Raw genomic sequence first — 19,977 nt, forward strand, 5'->3', positions numbered from 1 at the left:
CCATCGAGTGAATACTCTCTAGACAGTGGGATTAATTTTTTGAACTATGGAAAAATTTTCAATACATTTTTATTTGATAGGTAGCCTATATAATGATTAGCTCTAATGAACGAAATGCCCAGACTAATTTTTTTTAGAAAGGAGTTACTTTTTTTGGGGGTAGTAGTTACAAAGGTACCATAGACCATAGTTTACAGAAAGTGCGCATGTGTGATGTGACACTCCAGATCAAATAAGAAGGAGCGAGGAAAGGAAGGATTGTGCACTGCGCCTGCGCAACGTCGAACTGCTGCTGAATGATGCGCACTTCGCTAATGCGACGCTGTTGGGGCACTTCATTTAGGAAGGAGCGGGGAAAGCGCCTGTGCAACGTTCAGTAGCTGTTGAATGATGCGCAATTGAGTTGCGCACTTCACTAACGCCACCACTTCTTCAAAATTGGAGAACTTTATGACTTTTCATGAATGAATAACTAAGGCGTTGTGGATACTTGGAGCATTATTTTGCACTCAACTTTCAGATTTTCTGATTGATACGAATTTAATACGAGTATGGGAATTGAAAGAGCAATGGGTACATGAATTTTTAAAAATCCAATTTTTTACCATGGTTTCTAATTACAACATTTCAAATCAAGCAAAAAAAGATTATCTTACAAAGTAACCTCTGAAACTTTTCAAAATTCTGGGGAAAATGATTAACAACAAACTTTCTGATCGAGGTAACCTACTGAAACTGAAACATATCACTTTGATTTTTCCTCAAAATATCCTCTACAAGTACACACTACACGTACACAGTTATTTCATTTTTAGATTCCTTTAAATTCCAGATTATCATAATATTGCACTCTATAAGGAGTTACTTATACGTTCATAATAAGAGCTTTTCCTCCCATACCTTCAAAAACACACCCCATTTCTCCCAACTTTTTATTTTTACGGCGCATAAAAAGGAAAGCAAGCAACACGTAGGTAATGTACACGAACACGCGAGGTAAACGAACCGAATTATTAAAAGTTGTAAGTTGTAAGTATACACATTTTTGATTTTACAAACACATTTTGCCTTGATATACATCTTTGCATTTTCACACCAACCATGCACCACAACAACAAACCTCAACCCAGCACCACATACCACGTAACCGCGTATCACGTACCATCGTTCTTCGTGTCCCCAAAGTAGGTACATATGATACATTTAATTGAATTTATAACTACCCCTTTAATAAGAACCTTACAAATAAAATTCATGGTAAAATCCTCCTTCATCGTTTTCGTTTCGCATCTTCGCGTTTGAGGTTTTTTCTCGAAACAATAAAGGATAAACGACGTTAACAGCAGTATCATCGGTGCAAAAACTCTTCTTTGGGAATTTTTTTCCACGTAGACGACTTAAACCCTCGTTTATAAAACTGTACGGGATTCAGCTACGTGATAAATTCCCTTCACTTTTACGCCAAACAATAACATTACGGTCGTTTACATCGTTACATTCGCAACGAGAGAACTTTTTCATTGTTGTAACGCATACATCTAAAGTAGATGCCCCGCTTGTATGTGAGGTAGCTGGGGCTGTCATATTGAGAAAAATCGTCGGTATTTTTTTCTTATAAAAGGGTACTCTTACACTTGCAAGAAAAGTACCTATACTTGGTTCAACAGCGACTGCAGATTTACTGAAAATTCTAATCCATGAGTAAAATATTACTTCGAATGTTTCATCGGTCGTTTTCAACTGCACACATTTTTGCCCTTTTTCAAAATTTAAAACATATCTGGACGAAAAAGTCTCTCTTCAGATGTCTTAGCTGAAATCGTGGAATTTCAAACAGAAACCACGGTATCTATTCGAAGAAAACATAGAACCATTCGAATTCTGTTTATACTTTTTAAATTAAATGAACCCAGGCAGCAAAAAACCGTATCTTATTCATTATTCCAATTAGAGCATTCTTAATAAAAACAATCAAACGTTAACAAGAAATCTCGTCATCTTTTACTAACAAACAACACACAAACTTTTCCCTCCTACCCTCCTACCCTCCTCCTTCATTCAACACGCAATCTAGATCACCTAGAAAAAGAAAAAGGGACACGGTGACGTACGTAGACGTACACCGGACACTTTACCGAAAAAGAAATGCAAAAAACGAAGAAACAGAACCTCTTCATCATCTTTGTTGTCCCCAAAACATCATATAACTTTCATCAGCGTCATTCATCTTTGACACGTCCCTGGCAAAACCTAGTATTTCATCGCTTTCGAGAGAAAAAAAAAAACAAAACAAAAAAACACACGAGTAACCATAAGAATGCATCAGTCAACAAAACACATTACATACATTCACTGGAGTAGGTAAGAGTATGTATAGGTTCGGGTACTGAGACTGCATTCGACATGAACCGATAATTCATTCAAGCGTGAAGAACAGTTATGCCTGAATTCTTGTTATCACGTCGAGTCGGACAAATCACGCCATATAAACTCTTGAAGCACGTCCTTGAATCTCTGACTGTATTCTACTCACACACAGAATACTTACACATAAACCATAGCTCCAACATACAAAAATCTACGAGCTTTCTTCAACTCTTATCCCACATTTATTAAGATAATCCAGCGATTAGAATACTTCAAGGTCGTACCTCTACCTACGAGAATAATAAAAAATCTATTCTTGTAACCGCGTGAAAAAAACACTTCGTAAAAAAATAGATGACTCGTTTATCAATCAGTATCCACCAATCCACCATCCATCTATAAGCTATCCCAGACAATGCGTCTCTTTTCCTACACACACGTGCTATGAAGACGAACAACCACGCGATCTTTCTTCAACATAAGGAGGAGAAAAAAACTAACCATCATTATTAAATCGTAGCTAGTTACCTTAATTACGTAAACCGGTCGATTTGTTTACATTTTAAACCGCGCTAATTATTCCTCTTTAGGTGCAATAACCTCTTTAAAAGATTATCAAAAGAAAGTAGGAGTATGATGGGTGATTATCTCTATCTTTCTCTCGCTCGTTTTCGTCTTAAGAGTTCATTTATGGATACAACGCATTGAAATGAAAATTGTGGGCCTACAAATATTAAAATCGTCGTCCACATCGTCCGTCCTACTTATAAAAAACTGCGTCCGTTTTTTTTTTTTACCCGATTCTTTCATTGTTGATGAGTACGTACTATGTAGGTATATGTAATATGCGTATACTTTAGAATCATATTAAGTACATACGATGCGGTTTTAATGGTGGTAATTTGCATTAAATTGTACGAGTTAACTCGATCATTAAACACTTAATAAGCATTATACTCGTAGGTCATTTGTATCCGCATAATACTACATCGATATATCACACACATTAAAGCTCGTACGATGAGTGGATGTCAATCCTCGAGATTTGCATAATATACTCGTGAATCACAACAAAAAAAGTTGAATAAGCAAGTATCCCATTTGTCAAATTAGAGGGGAAAATGACAATGGAAAACAGAAAATTTCCACAGAAAGGAAAAATTTTGGAATCACGAATATAATATGTTTCGGTGACTTTGAATTGGAAAAAAATTATCAGCTGTTCTAAGAAAAAATCAGGAACTTGACTTTAAATCAATTTTTTTAATTCTTTTGGTTTATTTTGAATGAAAAAATAAATGAAAAATGATGATGACTTTTCAAGTCCAAAACGTAATTTCTGCTCATTTTTCGACCCTCAATACATGGACAGATTGGTGATAGATCCTAAAACCTGTGACGCATTTTTGGATTCTCCGATCTACAAAACATGTTATACAGAGGCTCAAGTGAAATTCAGCGTTAGCAAATTCAGATTAATTGTTCTCGCGACCCTTTGATTAGATTTTGATACTACAATTTTTCAAAATCGGTTTTCGTCTGACCAAAACCTTTTTCTCCAGGGATTGATTTTTTTCAAATGATTATAATTCGAAAAAATTTGTTGAATGCTATTGCTCCAGAATGGCTTGAAGTTACAATCATTATTCCAGATGTCAAATATGGGATATAAACCAAATTCCAGCATTCCTAGACACAAAATTTCCAAAACTATGCTTTTGGATGCTCTTTTGATTTCGTCGAGTCAGGTCCAAAAGCATTTCTGCCCATCAGGATGGGCTACACTTGCCTCCTTGTATAAGAATATTCGCTCTCAATAACGGTCAAGTTATATTCATTTTAGGCTTTCAAATCAACGTCTAGCGAAATGTTAACCATTCCTATTCTATTTCAGTGGCAGATATCACTCAATTTTGAGACTTGTCATACCCTCACCAGTCACCACTCAGTTACTCACATTCATACTAAGTAATAAATGCACGCAACATGCTCAAGTCGTTTCATAACTGGTATTTTCTCACTGTAACGATCACGCCAAGGCCTAAGCAATTACCGACAACAACGACGATCCTTTATAGTCTTTGACACTGCGAAAGTTGAGGGACAAAACGCGAAGAGAAAAGCTTTCTTTTAAATATATCACGAGACGATGCGATGGCGGCCAAAGTAAACAAGGGCGATAATTTTGCAACGGCTTAAAAGCCCGCATAACGTTATGGAATGGACTTTGGTAAAGGATTTATACACACAATCTACGAGTAGGTATACCATAACATAACGATGAAAAAATAAATACGCGCGGCCGCAACAGTAATCGAAACGGAAACAAACCGCGTACGTGTGGTTTTAACGTGAAATCTATCACGAAAACGTAAAAATACACAAAACCACGCCGATATTACACCGTTCGTTTATAGAGCGTGATGAAAACCTAATAAACGCACGTTTCGTTTAGATATAGGTAGAGGTACCTAATATACAAAAACTCGCAGAGTTTATTTTACCTCCAAAACTGTGTAATATTTTCTAAACATGAATTCGTCGAAAACTCTATAAATTGTACCTACCTACCTATCTATACCTCTGATGCATAAACTACGCTTCACCCTAAAGAACTAATCAACTATCGAATTTGATAACTTACTATATTAGTAATCTTTGTAACAACCATGAAGACGTAATCTTTAACTAGAGCTATAAAATGCACAGATTGATTACATATCTAGCATAGGTACCTACAGCTCAAGTCTACATCCTGTCCATAACGATGACAAGTCATAATATTATTAGTAGGTATTAGGTATGCCTGCAAAATCACCACCAATTTATCAAATTGTAATTTCTACTGTAACTTGATATCCTATGTCAAGTCTAAATTGAGTCTTATCATTTTCCAACACCTAACACCTACATATACTTTCAAAATTCTCAAAATACATACGAGCAGATCAGATATCCTATATGATCCTTGAAATTGAAAAATTCAGATCTTTACCCATAAGCTTAATTTTCAATCATTTTCAAAAAAATTTATAAATACAAATGAAACAAAAACTCACAATTTACCAACACTTTAGATAAATCAATTCTGATTTAAGAAGCCATTAAGTCATAATAAATAATTCAATAAATCATTCTAAATGACGAATTTCCCCATTTTTCATAATAAAACTCATAAAAACATGAATTTATTGGCCATTCATCTCATTCTTGTTTGTAGAAATCTCAAAATCTCGTAAAAAGTCACTAAATTATACATACGAGTATAAGTATAGTAATCCATTTCATCGTTTCTCTCGCACATTAAAAAAACGTTTGCGCGAGTGCAGTGAAAACATGGCAAAATTTTATTTCTTCAGCGACCACTCAAGAATTTGAAAAAACATTACAAAATAAATAGAAAGAAACGTTTTGAGATCTATGAAAATTTATTGGAAATTAGAAAAGCCTCCACAAAATTGAAGATGAAAATCAAATTCACTTCCTACGCTGAGAACTGTGTGGTTGAAATAAGTAGAGAAATGCCACTTTGACTGCAATTTAAAGCATGTTTGAGATCAGAAATTTTCAAACCAACTCAAGGAAAAACTGACAGTTTTACACAAAATTTCCACAATCATTCCGATTGAAAATTCAAGAGCGAGCTATATAATTCAAAATCATCATGAAAATTATCATACTAGATAATTATGATTTTTAATGCTAATTTAAAATATACCAGTAATTTTCAAAATAGGGGGGGGGGGTCAAAATTTTTTTTAAAAATGGAGTAGAGGCTAGAGTAGAGCACTAAAAAAAATTCACGGGAATTTTGGACAAATTCAGCGGAGACATTCAAACCCAGGAAAATTTTTGGCTCAGGAGGTGTTTCCAAAGAGGAGACTTTTCGAAAAAATCACGAGTTTTTTGCTCTTTCTTTAACCAAACCCGTTTTGGAAAAAGTTGTCCACTTCCAAAATATATTTGTAGCAATTATGATTCTGCGTCGATCTAGGCTATTGCCATCTAATTGCAAGATCACTTTTAGGGTTCTATTGAGAGCAATTGAAAATTTGCAAATCGTTCATTTTTGGGTAAATTCGTATTTTGAAAAATATTTTATTCTAAAACATTAGGTATGTACCTACTTAATTTTATACCAAATCATCGAAAGAAATCATTTCTGAAACTGGAGGAATATTTTGGAATGCAGTGGTACCAATTTTTAATCATAACTGTAAATTTTTAAAAATTAAAAATTTTTCTTAAAATTTTTGACAATTTTTCTAAATTTTTTGAAATTGTCAACAGCTGTCAAAACAATACCATGTATAGGTGGGTAGATCTCTAGCCTCCCTCCCGCAGCTCTTTGAAAAAGAATTTTTGCATCAAAGTCAATTTTTTCTGAAAAATTTGCACTCGTCTTCCCCGTCATTATTTATTGGTGTTTCGCGTTGTGTTTCATGGAAACTACAAAAAAAATAAAAAAATTGTTTCGAAAACAATCGAAAAATCGAGGAAAATCATTATACTTCGGTACTTGAAGAATATTTTAGTGTATAGAAAATAGTTCAAAATTATGAAAAATCTTCAGTCTTAGGTATTTTATAAAATTATAATAATAATATGTACATAGTAAAATCCTACAATTTTTCGTTTCAAATGTTCAAATTGTGTAGGTACCTATATGAGAAGGAAGCTGAGCCTTTACGACCATCCCTAGACACAGAACAGCTGTTATTGCTGCTGATGAAAAACAAAAACTTAAGGTAAAATAACACCCAGACATAGGTTTAAAACTAGACCTACGCAATATATGTTCTGTTTTTTTCCTTATCTGCGGAAACAACGCGCAACTCAATCGACATAAGACTAATAGGTGTACTAATATAAGTAATATTTCCAGAAGCACTTAGAGAGCGACGAAGACGATAAAAAAACAGATCTTTTTCCCGATGAAAAACACCCCGAGTTATTTGACGTCAACATAACGCTTATATCATCGTGGCAGGCAGCTTGAAGCTCGAACACAAAACACCACACGAGACCAAGCCTCTAAATGCGTCGAAATACTTACATAAGAGTACCCATATACATCTACTTTCCCGCAAAAATAAAATAAAATAAAGGTAATAATATGAGTAAAGTATAACCTACACAATTACGACGATTATCGGCGCCGATCTCGATCACGTAAAAGCATACAGACACAGACGACGCGTTATCGCACCTACACATTAATAACCTACTCACTTCCGAGATGAAGTTCGCGATTAGGTCTAACTACACCTGTGTTACAATTTGTACGTAAAAACCACTTACAATTTCAATTCGAGTAAAAGTCATTCGTTAAAATGTTACCGCGCGATGGCAGAAAAAAAAGCACACAAATCTAAGTTAGATATACGAGTAAGCACGCGAACACCGAGTTTGCTACTATGCACAAATCACAATCATCACATGCACATCTCGAGACAAACGTTCTGCTTCATTGGATTCAAAAGACGACGACGACGACGACGACGATTCGTAGATTGGTAAATGCTTTTAGCGCGCTAGACAAAAATAAATTCACATAATATACTTTCTCTTCCGTCGTCATTTCTAAATTTAATATCAAAGACCAAAAACACAACGACTACATCGTAATTAAATTACACGCCGATGTTTTAATCCGTCCTCCTAAGCTCCGACCGTCCCATCTGCCTAGTTCAGCGGTCGCCAGTAGACGACATATTGAAAGTTTTCCATCGTCCTATAGTCCCCTCGACATGCCTCCGATGCACCGAAAGCTTTTTCACAGCCAGCATGTCGCCTCGCATAGATTGTTAATCGTGCCAAAAGACAGTTCCATCGTCATTATTTTTTTTTTCTATACCAACCAACATGCATATTAAACATATAACACTCGCCACTCACTCACTCACTCATTTGTACAATACGAATGACCGCAGTACATCTACATACGTAGTTTTACGTATTTGCAACCTCCCCCGCCTCCTTGCCCCTTGGTCTGGGTACCATTACACGAACTACCTATACATAATTCGAGAAACATACTCAGTCGAACTCAGACCTATACGTGCAATCAACAGGTTTTTTAATGGCTTCCGCTGATAATGAAATTTATCACCGCGTAATCATAAGCAGCCGAGCAATCAACCTGGTACCTCGAGTCATTGCGAACTTCTCGTCAAATCGAAAGTAAACCGATCAGATCCGCAAATTTCAACCTCTTAACCATGCTAACAAATCGAAAGCAATTTTTCATCGTTCTTTCGATAATGTATCGTATCTGCTCGTACATAGACATATGACTGCGCCAATATCTACGTATATGCTATAGCTAAAGAGCACGAGCATAACTATACGTATGATTGAACGAATACGGAAATGGTTCGAGTTCGATCTCTCACGTCTTCACGTATTATTGGAACGTTACCAAAGGACTAGAAATCTTAACATGAACAAGTAGATACGGGTATAGATACATAATTACTGCAAACCTATACGAGTAGTCCATATCTACGAGTTGAATATTTTACCTACGAATCCACTAATGTAACTTCCCAACTCTCATCAACAATTTACCTACATATGTGCTATAATAAAACCCCTGGTTCAGTTGAATTTCCCATACTCGTAGTTTCACCTTTGAAAGCAAAGAATTTCGCAGGCGTATGCTTTTGTTTGATCATCGGAATTTGCAACAAAATACACGAGCTGAAATTAATTTCTTCATTTTCAACTAAGAATTTGAATTTACTTCTTTTTCCATTAAAAAGTCAGAATTTCATCAACTTGATGCAGAAAGCTAAAATTTGGTTCATGCTCTTCGACTATTTTTGGCCTCCCAAATCGATTGGCGATAATTTCAAGTCATTCGGAAGCCTCAGGCAAATTTTTGAATATTTCAAAATTCAGAGCCTATCAACTCACATTATACTACATATAAATAAGCGGTCTTTATGACCTTTGTAAACGATTTTGGCACAAATTAAGAACTGTTCCTCAGCGATTTTAATTTTTGAAAGAAATAACGAACGCGTCAACGTAAAAAACTGAAATTTGGTTGCTATCCTATTTCTGCATTCCAAAATCGATTAATGGAGGTTTTAAATCATTCTGACACCAGGCCACCAGCAGATTTTTTGGGTTTTCCTGTTTTGGTAAAATTGCCAAATTAAGTTCAGTAGTCACTTATAAACTCAGATTTATCATTTTCATGACTTTGTCGATCAATTTAGGTACAAATTATCAAAATTCCTTCTTGCGAATTCACATTATTACGTTTCAATAATTTTTTTTTTTTGGAAACTGAAAAATTCCAAAAAAAAAAAAAAATGTCTCAGACTAAAACTAAAGCAAAAAATAAATAAATTTCTAAAAATGCATTCACACGACTCATTTCATCACCTTCTCGAACTAAAAATGAAGTCAAACCAGATTTTTACTTTGTTCCCAAAACTGAAATGTTCTGCTTTCAAAAATGGTAATTTTTGTGAGTTTGATGAAATATTCTGTATAGCTCTGCAAATTCACTCCAACAATGTAATTTTTGGTTTAAAAAAAATTTTGTTCGTCAGTTTTTTAGATTTCAACAAAAACTATCCTTGCAATAACCTATCAAACTGAATGCAATAAACACGTAAATAAAAAAACAACAACAAACTTTATCAAGATCCATTTTACGCGTACTTTTCACCTCGCGAGATATTCAATTTTTGGTTGACAATGGTTAATTTCGTTTCGTAAAATACAGAACTAATTTTAGTAATTTTTCGTTGTTTTTTACAGTTTTTCAAAAAATTCCAAAAAATAGTTTTCATCCTACTTCCAAAAACGATAGGTAAAAAATACCTGAAAAAAATCATCAAAATTTGGATCAATTTTCATACAAAGTTATATTCGTACTTATATGTACATAATTTGTTTCTCTAGAATTTTAGGATGAATTTCGAATCACACCCCATGTACGAACATGAAATCAATCTAAAAGCCGATGTTAATTTTCACAAAAAGCAATACACTTACCCACAATTGCAATTGAAAGTCGATCAGCTCTCGTTTATCTCGCTTCTCGAAAAAAATACTCGAATCTCCATTTTACTCGTACAACGATGAAAATTTAAAATTACAATTTTCAGTCTCCTGCAGTCTTTTGAATTTCATTCGAGAACTCGTCGGCGCCGAAACACGAGAAACGTAATCTTACATTACTTTGAAAGTAGGTACCTATACTTCGCGCGATGCAAAAAAAATTGTTACACTTTGCTAGGTACGCTTCTACATCCTCGACAATTTTTTTTTTCGACTTGAAAATAAAAGCACAACACGACGCTCGAGTGAATTTACCTAATGAAAGTGATCCGCGAATAAACTTTCGACGATGCCGAGTTGGAGTTCATCAAATAAAACCGACGTTTACGAATTATTCGATTTCAACGCGTCAAGATAGCTATGTTGGTATTTGCATCGACGGCCGAGTAAAAATAGCGATACTATTTCATAATCCGATCCTAATAATAGATCTATTTTTCTGGGTTATTAGTTTCATAAATTCTCAACTATAAGCGTATATAGTATACCCACGCAAATTACTTAGCGCCATGCATCGTTCTCGTTCCTCTAAAATTCCTCTTTTTTCGGCTATCATTTCAACAAGTGGACTTTTTTCATTCTTCCAAAAGACGTGACGTGTGTCCTTTTCAACTGATATTTATGTCACGGTTACACTTTTCTTCTTTTGGATAGGAGGTAGCAGCGTTATACTTAATCTTTGTGAACGTTTTGTTACCATTGCTTTTATTACCTACAAGTACGAGTACATACGAGTAGAATAGGTAAGTACCAACATTATCCAAGGTGAATTGATTAATTTGTTTTATAATGATATGGTCAAGGAGCTGATTGTGCTGATCAAACAGTATCAAGACTATAGAGCTATATTATACCAAAAACTGATGGTAACTAGAGAGTATAAGGTTATCTATGCAGTCTCTTCGAAGCTTGAAAACTCACGAAATCAGCATTTAAAAAATTAAGATTATCCGAAGTAGGTACACGAAAAAATTCGAAATTTTGTAAATAGGTACAAACTATTACCCGATTTTTTTTTTATACTTGTACTCTCTTATACAATTTCAGGCACCTGGGTTCCTTTAAATAAATTTATTATCATTCACTGTGACCAACCAAAGTATTTTAGTAGAAAACTTTCTTAGGGGTGCTCGATTTCAAAATTTTATGGAACTTGCATATTTGAGTGAAAAGTTATAATCAAACGAATCGAAAAATATGTATGGTAAAAATTTGAGCTTTCTTCAAATTAAAATTTTGAAATTTTGAACTCTTCGCGTTAGAGGAAGTTCAGAAAACGTCACAAATCTCCGAGAAGAAAATTCAAGGGAGAAAAATGTCAACCTTTTTGTAGTCCTCGAACATCGTGGAGCCACTTTAAAAAATACTGGTTATTTAAGACACATTACATTACATTACATTACATTAGGTACCTAGAAGTATACGAGTACATATAACAGCTTATGTATATACACTTGAAAGCACTTCTTACGATGGAATACGTACTCATACACGCGCATAATATTGTCTAGGTAAGTATTATCTTATTTATACATCTGTCTTCCCACCATTACATGCCACTGTTTATAAACTGTTAATGTCTAACGTGTTTTACAATTGTTCGATTACCTATTCGCTTTATTGTTGGAATGCATTCGAAGATATCATCAATAGTCGTGTTTTAAACGCTGCAACGTGTAGGTACCGTTTTTATATGTTTTATAATTGAATATCGAATAGAATCTGAGCACTAGTTGCATGTGATTTTTCCATGCAAAAGTAGTACCCATCTTTATCTCGTACTTTTGGTCTTATTGACTTGAGAACAAAGTCGATTTTGATTTCCGGTTTGGAAAGCGACGAAATCACAACAATCGACGGACTTTATGACATTTTTGAGTGTTGGATATTTCAGTTTAAAGTAAATGAAAGAGAATATATCCGCTTAATTTTCAGATACTACCACTCAGTGCCCCCTCTTCTTCTCCTACTTTGAAAAAAAACGCAAAAAATATCATAAAAAGTGATGTGACATGTCGATTTTTGGGAAAAGAAGCACGAAAATTTGAAAAAAATTTATTGCATGAAAACGCATTTCAATAACTAAGTACATATATTAAATTTTTTCTTTTTCCATGGCATACGAGTGTCTATTCTCAAATTTTGACAAATAAAATTCATCTCAAATTTCCTTATTTCAGAAATTCCAACACGAGAGGAATTCCTTAGACTCCAATTTATTGAAAATGAAGGTAATCAAATTTAGAAGTACTTACGTAAATCACGATATCGGCTCATGCAACATCAAAGAGGGGTTCTGCGCGAAACACGCTTAAACCGTGAGTTCTTCGTCGTGTCATTTTAAAGAAAGCAGAAGTGGAAGAGGGTGCGACGCGAACTCGTCACTTGATAGTTAAACGACACGTCGTCGATGCGACGCTTTGAATTTTTTCAACAATTAGGTTCGTAGCGACAGAATGAAAAAAAAAGGGAGACGAATCGATAGAGGAATTTTCGATACAATGTTGAAAATTCTTTTGCCGATGAGGTTTTTGAAAGAAGATTAATCGTATTTGAAGTAGTTGGATGGAATTAATTATTTATAAAATTTCCAGTTGACATTTTCGCTACGATTGGATTTTTGAGAAATACGAGTATTTCCGTTTAATTACGAGAATTTTTTCACTCTTTCGAGAATTCTATATTTAGAAAGTCTACGAAGTTTTTTTTCGAGGAATTTTTCACCAAAGAAGCAGACGATTGATTTAAAAGTTTCTGCAATGGTTTTTGCAAAGTTTTTTTTTGTACTTCGCTTCTTTTTTTCCTAATATGTAAATTAGCATTTCAGTAACAACGGACGAGAAGACGCATTAATATAAAAGATTTTTCAAAAGCTCGAGTTATTATTCCTCGAAAACTTGAAAATACATTTTTCTACGCAATTTTCAGTATCGAAGACGAAGAACGATTCTGTAACGAAAATTACGCTTGTTTCAGGATACTAATACTTACATAAGAATTATTGTGTATTATTAAAACTCGCAATAAGTATTTTCAAAACTCGAATATAAAATTTTAAAAATTCCATTCTATATAAAAAAAAGATGGTTTACGCTTTTGCAATAAATGTAATTTCACTTCGGATTCCATCGTTTTTAGCTTTGATAAAAAAGTAACTTTTCTGTAATGTTTATAGCGTCATTTTTATAACACATATACGTAACATTATTTATGAGAAAATCTAACGCAGGCAGAATCATGGAAAAGAGAAGGAAGAACCAAGATGGATTATCGAATAGCACATTTATTTCATACCGACAAAATATATTTTCAAAACAGTGGGCGAAAAGCTTCACTTCTTGTATAGTTCATTCACCTAAAAAGTTTCAAAGTCTTTATTGGCTCGCAGGTATTTTTACCAAACAACGAGAAAAAAATTCTCAATGATTATGATGATGATAGCTCAAAATATAACATCGAAATGTCCCTTATACAAGGGGATGTAGTCTTCACCACCTACGTAAAATACTACTTGAACGAGGAAAAATGATCAGTAGGGGGGGGGGGTAAAAATGAACCAACGCCAATATTCTTGTTAATAATTCCCGAGAGGATTCTCCGACAAAACACTGTTATCGATAATTGTCTACTCGATGTATGAAAAAAGGTACCAGATTACCATCTCACTTGGTGCACGATTTTACGAGTCAAATGAGATGTTTCGGGCTCACAAGTCGAGCTTCGAGGTAATATGTACCAGACCCAAACGAATGGTTTCAATACAACATCTGACGTGTAGGTGGATAAATATTTTGTCTAGGTACCTATATAATACGAATTGTACAGGATAAGATTAAGTTTCCCGAGGGTTACTGTTTTCATTTGTGACATTTTTTTCTTTACTCGTGTATCTAACTACCTCGTGATTGTTCTTTTTCATTGCTCGTAGAACGAACGGTACTTACCCAATTCAACAAAGCGACGGATAAAAATCTCGCGACTTTTCAATTCGATAAAAATTTCAGAGCTCAATTGACTCGTGTAGCTATATTTAAATGTTTCGTCATCGGGTCATTGGAAACAATTGAAAGATAAGTACACAGACACAGTGAAATTCCAAGCATCGAGAATTTAGAAGAGAATTACGAACTATTGACATTGATTCGCATATCGCGGTGCGATTTTCCTCCCTTCCACGTCAAATTTGAACTCGACAATTTTCATAGAATTTATGCTCCAAATTTTTCGCCGTGGTTAATTGTGATAAAAATACACTACCTAGAACTAATGTGGATTTTAATTTACAAATCGAGTTATCGAAATATGATTGATTTGTTTTTCAATTTTTCTGTTTATCGCGATAGCTTCAAACCCGAAAACACGTTCGTAGCTTACCTATTTGGATTTGATTTCAAAGAAACGAGCCAGGGGTGCTAATTCGATGGTGTTACTGTTTCACTTGTTATGATAATATGCATTTCCAAGAACTTTTTTGAAAACAAAACGTCTTTCTCAAGAAGTAAATCAGTTTGTACAGAGAGAGTAATTGCAAAACTTTTCGTCATACGTAGAAGTTGAAAGTATTTACTCACGAAGTTTGATAAAAATTAATTAGAAAAAGCAGAAGTGAAATAATTAGATGAAAGCTGCTTCCGAAGTTAATGAAAATGTAATTTGAAAGAAAACATCAAACCATTTCAACGAGTATTTTTTTTAAATTCTGTTTTTCAATTTTATTAAACGACTCAAATATTGATTTCGTAATCGCAATTTTCAAAAGGTGAAAAACAATCAATTGGGTGTTTCAAGCTCGTTTTAAGAAATACAAACTTATATATTTTTATTTTCGTATGCGGCGACTACCCTGAAAAAATGCCGAAAAAATACCGAACTTGCGAGCCTTCCTATAGCGTATTGAAAGGTTTCAAAAATCAGAAGAAAAAAAGCACGTGATAAATTCGAGTCATTCTTCGACACAACATAAAAAGTCTTCTAAAGCATTATAGGAGCTGAAGGAAGGTAAATTTCGTCCTTTTATTACACCTCACTCAATACAGAGTAACATCAAAAGGCAATAATTCATAACGACTTTCACTTTTGAACATCGAGGTATAAATTCTCCGTTTAATTACCGTAACATATACGTATGGTACGTATTTAAACGACCGTTTGAGCTAACTGTAGGACTCCTACAATGCGTTTGCGTACCTTACCAATGCCAACCTACAGCAGATAACCAAGCACACGTATAATTAATCCAGTAGCGGTATCAATATCTTATAGCTACAGCATCAGAGTTGGACCCATCGCATCGTCGTCATCGTCGTCGTCTTCGACGTCGAGCATTAATACATACAATATAACACATCTCAGTTACACGCAATAAAAAGTAATCAACCTTATCTAAGCGTTTCATTATTCTACGTAACAAGAAAGCAAAATGTATATAATATAAGATACCCAGCAACAACAACACCAGGGAAAAAAGAAAAGAGAAAGATAAAAGATCCATCAAGTTTTTCAACATTAGTAGGTAGTAACGACGATGAGAAAACTGACAGCAGCGGTGGATATGTTTTTTTATTTCGAATCTTCTCTCTTTTTTCATTAATGACACTCGTAATTTTAATAGTGTCCTCGTCGTACCACCACCTCGTACAGCGTACGTGCCATAAATCGTAGGCTTATGCGTATTATTTTGGTAGGATTAGGTAGTAAAACAGTACAACGGTATCGAAACAAAAAAAACAAATAAATCTTTATGTACCAGTTGCTTTTTTGGTTTAACGTAGAGGAAGATATATATACCTATAGTATTGAATACGTTAGTGAAACTTTCGATACTGGAAAACATCGTAATAAAGTTTCTCATAATTTGAAACATTTCAAATTTCACCAATTTTATGACAATTTAAAACAGCAGGAATTATCAAAAAGTAAGACTTGAATTTGAAAAAAGTAACATGGGTATTAGGAGGCTCTGGCGTTCCCAAATTAGCAGGAGTTGATCAAGAAGAAAGGGGCTCAAACCGAAAGAAATTTGGAAAAAATGTTATTACTTCTCCCCTCTTTTATCTTGAGGCAGAATCATGAGATATGATAATCTATTTCAAAAAAAAATGTCAAAATGTCAAAAAATTGAAAAAAAACCATTTAATTTTTTTAAGGCAAAAAAATCAAAAATCGGAAAAATCACCCTTGAAAAGTCAAAAAACTATTGGCTTTAAAAAGTTTAAAAAATAAAATATTAATTTGGTACAAGTTGTACAGGTCGTGGAAAAATTTTTCAAAAACCCACAAAATCTGAAAATCTGTTTGAAAAAATATTCGAAAAGTGAAAAACGTGATGTTTCATCAGGAATGAAATCAAAAACTGAAAAATATAATAAAAAAATAGGTCTTAAAAATGGAATTCAACATTTTATTGAAATATAAAAAAATTTAAAAATCTGGAAAATCACATTCAAAAAATTTTTGAAACACTAAAAGTTGTTTTAAAAAGTTTTAAAACAGAAAATTTGTTTTTAAAAAAAGCTTTTAAAAATAAGAAACTGTTTTCTAAAAAAAATTTGAAATTTAAGAAAGAAATTAAAATTTTATCAAATATTAAAAATAGAATCAAAAAAATTCAAAAATTAATGATTTGTAGAAAACAAAGTTTTAAAAATTGTGAATAAATATCTGTGACGAATTGAAAATTGGACTGGAAAAAAATTTTAAATTAAGTAATTGCTCTCAAAAAACATAAAAAACTTCCATAAGAAAATTTTAAAAATTTTAAAATTGCATTTAAGAAATTTCAATATTGTTTCAAATAGATTATGTGAAGCTAAAACTGAAAAACTATGTTAAAAAAATTACATTATTAAGAAATTGTGCAATTTTTTTTTTTTTTTTGAAAGTTGGAAAATTGCTCGTTAACATTTATGTAATCACAGAAACTTGTTTGTGAAATTTTAAAAATTGAAAAGAAAATTCCAAAGAAGTCGAATGAAAGTCACACACAGTAATGAAAGAGCTCAAAAATAGTTTGAAAAATTCAAAAACTGACTAAACGCCGGTAAAATTAACCGTTTTTTTTTGTTATACCTACTTTATCACAGTTTTATTGTTCATTTCCATTTACCTACTATGATAATACATATTTCATTTTTGAACTAAATAAATTGTACCCTAAGTCAGAACATCATTTTTCCAATTTTTTCTTAAGACTGAAAAAAGAAATAATGAACAAAAAAAAACTATACAAATCCTTGAAACATCTCTTCAGAGAAAAGATTCATTTTTTTCGATATTGATTAAATTCTAAAGCCATTTTCCATTTTGTTTGTCCAAGTTTTCAATTTTTAAGCTTGTTCATCAAAATTGCAAAAATTTCTCGATTTTCATTCGGGCATTCTTTCTTTCCAATTTTTCAATTTTCAATCCACCGCCTCCCACATCCTCCCCCAAAAATATATGATAATTCACCCCCTCAAATATAATTTTTCATTTTATTCAATTCCATTTTATGGTCAAGTAACTATTGTAATCGATCGATACCCTGCCTATTCGGATCCTAAAATAAGCTCGATGCTTCTAATAAACAAAAAACATGCATTTTACTATTTTTATACTGAGTGGAAGAAGGATCGTCTTTCAAAGGTGAACCTGAAATTTTATATTTCTATTCATTTGATAAAAACAACCCATAATTTAAAATGTAATGGTGAAAAATTAACATTCTGAAGATGAGAGCCACCCTGAGATCCGATCTGAACTCTTTCCCAAATACATTGGGAAAATTTCGAATTTTCTTTCTCCTTCTTTCGAGTGATATTGCTTTTCGGTGCAATCGCAATATTTTCCAAATTTTATCCAAACTCTCACGTTATTTAGCTAAGGGTATAACTCAAATACACGTAGCCTTTTTAAAGTATTGCACTTTAGGTAGGTACTCTAACCGCATACAAACTTGAGATATACCGAGTCATACCCGACATCTCAGTAAGTATTAATATTTTCCATGCATACGAGTAAGACACGTTTTACGTATACAAACGCTGAAACGATTTTAGGTGCGTTAAATATAAGAAAAAGATCATTCGGGATACTAACCTTCGTACATTTGTGCATATTGAGGGAAACCAGCTGCTCTAAGCCATTTACACGCTTCGGTTGCTTCTATTTCTGAAACAACAAATTATATAACATGGTTAGGTACAATCGACGCATTAACAAAGTCGTGTACTTATCTGCATACAGAGAGAAAAATCTACACAAAAATAACATTACACTCGTATGTTTAATACACGATAAATCGATACCACAATTTCCACTGTAAAGAAACCTGTTTAGTGTTTGTTTTTTAGGATGAAAAAAAAATTCTCTCCGGTTGACCACTGTACTGTCTTAAATGTATACAAGATTGAGAAAGGCCAATATAATTAATCCGTGTTCTAGTCTATTTACAAGTACTAATACATCTTCCAAATATCTCCTATACGAGACAGGAAACAAAGATAAAATGACTCGTTAGTAAAAAGGGTAAGTACAGGTAGAGGGTATGCTAACGGAAACCGTCGCTATCTTCGATATCAATTCGGTACAGCTTTGGTCCTCTTCTATATAGGCTATACGACTAGTTTAGATCGTACATCCCAATAAATATCCACAAGTTGGGCCAATGTCGGAGCAACACGAGCTATGTACCAAGCCACAGGCATCAAACATGCATCTTTTATCCCAAAACAAACGAATCGACTTCATTATAAAAATAAACGAGACCACCCGGCAGAAAAGAACTATTTTTGAATTTTTATTAATAACCGAGAAATTATCCACGAATCGGGTTAAACGCTGACCGAATTATCAGTTTTTTTCTCTCTAAACCATTCCATCGGTCGGTTCTTTTTTTAGATCGATAGGTACATATAGATGTATACAGTATGTCTCTTAGGTCGTACGTATACCACGTGGTCGTAGTGTTTGTATTTTTTTGACACAAGCTTTGGCCGAGGTGTTGAGAAAAATTCAACGTGTAAACTTACACCATATATCAACTTCAGCGTGTAAATATTTCAGCATCGATGACTGATACATGTAAATTTTCGTTTTTTAATAATTATTTAGGTCATATCAACATTAGAATACCCACAGTGCACATATGTGCCCTGTATACGTATACCTATCTATGATGAGCATTGAACACTAGATCTTTGAAACTTCATTTATAGCATTTTTTTTTTTTTTTTTTACACGAAAATAACTACCAGGTACTTAGTTAGTAGGTTATCCCGTAAAAACACGTACGCGATTATTTAACACCCAGCTGCGAGTATCATACCCAACCCATACGTTTACGTATCTAGCTCTTTACGCCAGCCAACCAAATGGTAAATATAAATTAAAAATTCAACGAATCCGCGTTCGAAGACTAACGAACGTTTCGTCGCACGTGTCGTAACATCGACCGTGTAGAATTTGTAAATAAAAAATTTCGAAAATCGTTTCCATCGTGTTTAAGAAAAAAAATTTACGAAAATTATCGATGAAGTAATATGTATTTACCAA

The 19,977-nt window shown here is 33.6% G+C and overlaps 1 protein-coding gene across 2 annotated transcripts in view; it reads right to left on the reverse strand.

Moving 5' to 3' along the window:
• cv-c (crossveinless c) overlaps nucleotides 1-19,977 on the reverse strand; it is a 180,592-nt gene that overhangs the window by 16,604 nt on the left and 144,011 nt on the right. Inside the window, exon 8 of one of the 2 annotated variants that reach the window (XM_065345939.1) lies at nucleotides 18,523-18,594. The exons of the other annotated variant lie outside the window; for it this stretch is intronic. Within the exon in view, the coding sequence (XP_065202011.1) occupies nucleotides 18,523-18,594 (72 nt within the window). The remainder of the gene's footprint in view (nucleotides 1-18,522; nucleotides 18,595-19,977) is intronic. 2 annotated transcript variants of the gene reach the window in all.

This window comes from Planococcus citri, chromosome 1 (assembly GCF_950023065.1).
Source record: "Planococcus citri chromosome 1, ihPlaCitr1.1, whole genome shotgun sequence".
Lineage (NCBI taxonomy): Eukaryota > Metazoa > Arthropoda > Insecta > Hemiptera > Pseudococcidae > Planococcus > Planococcus citri.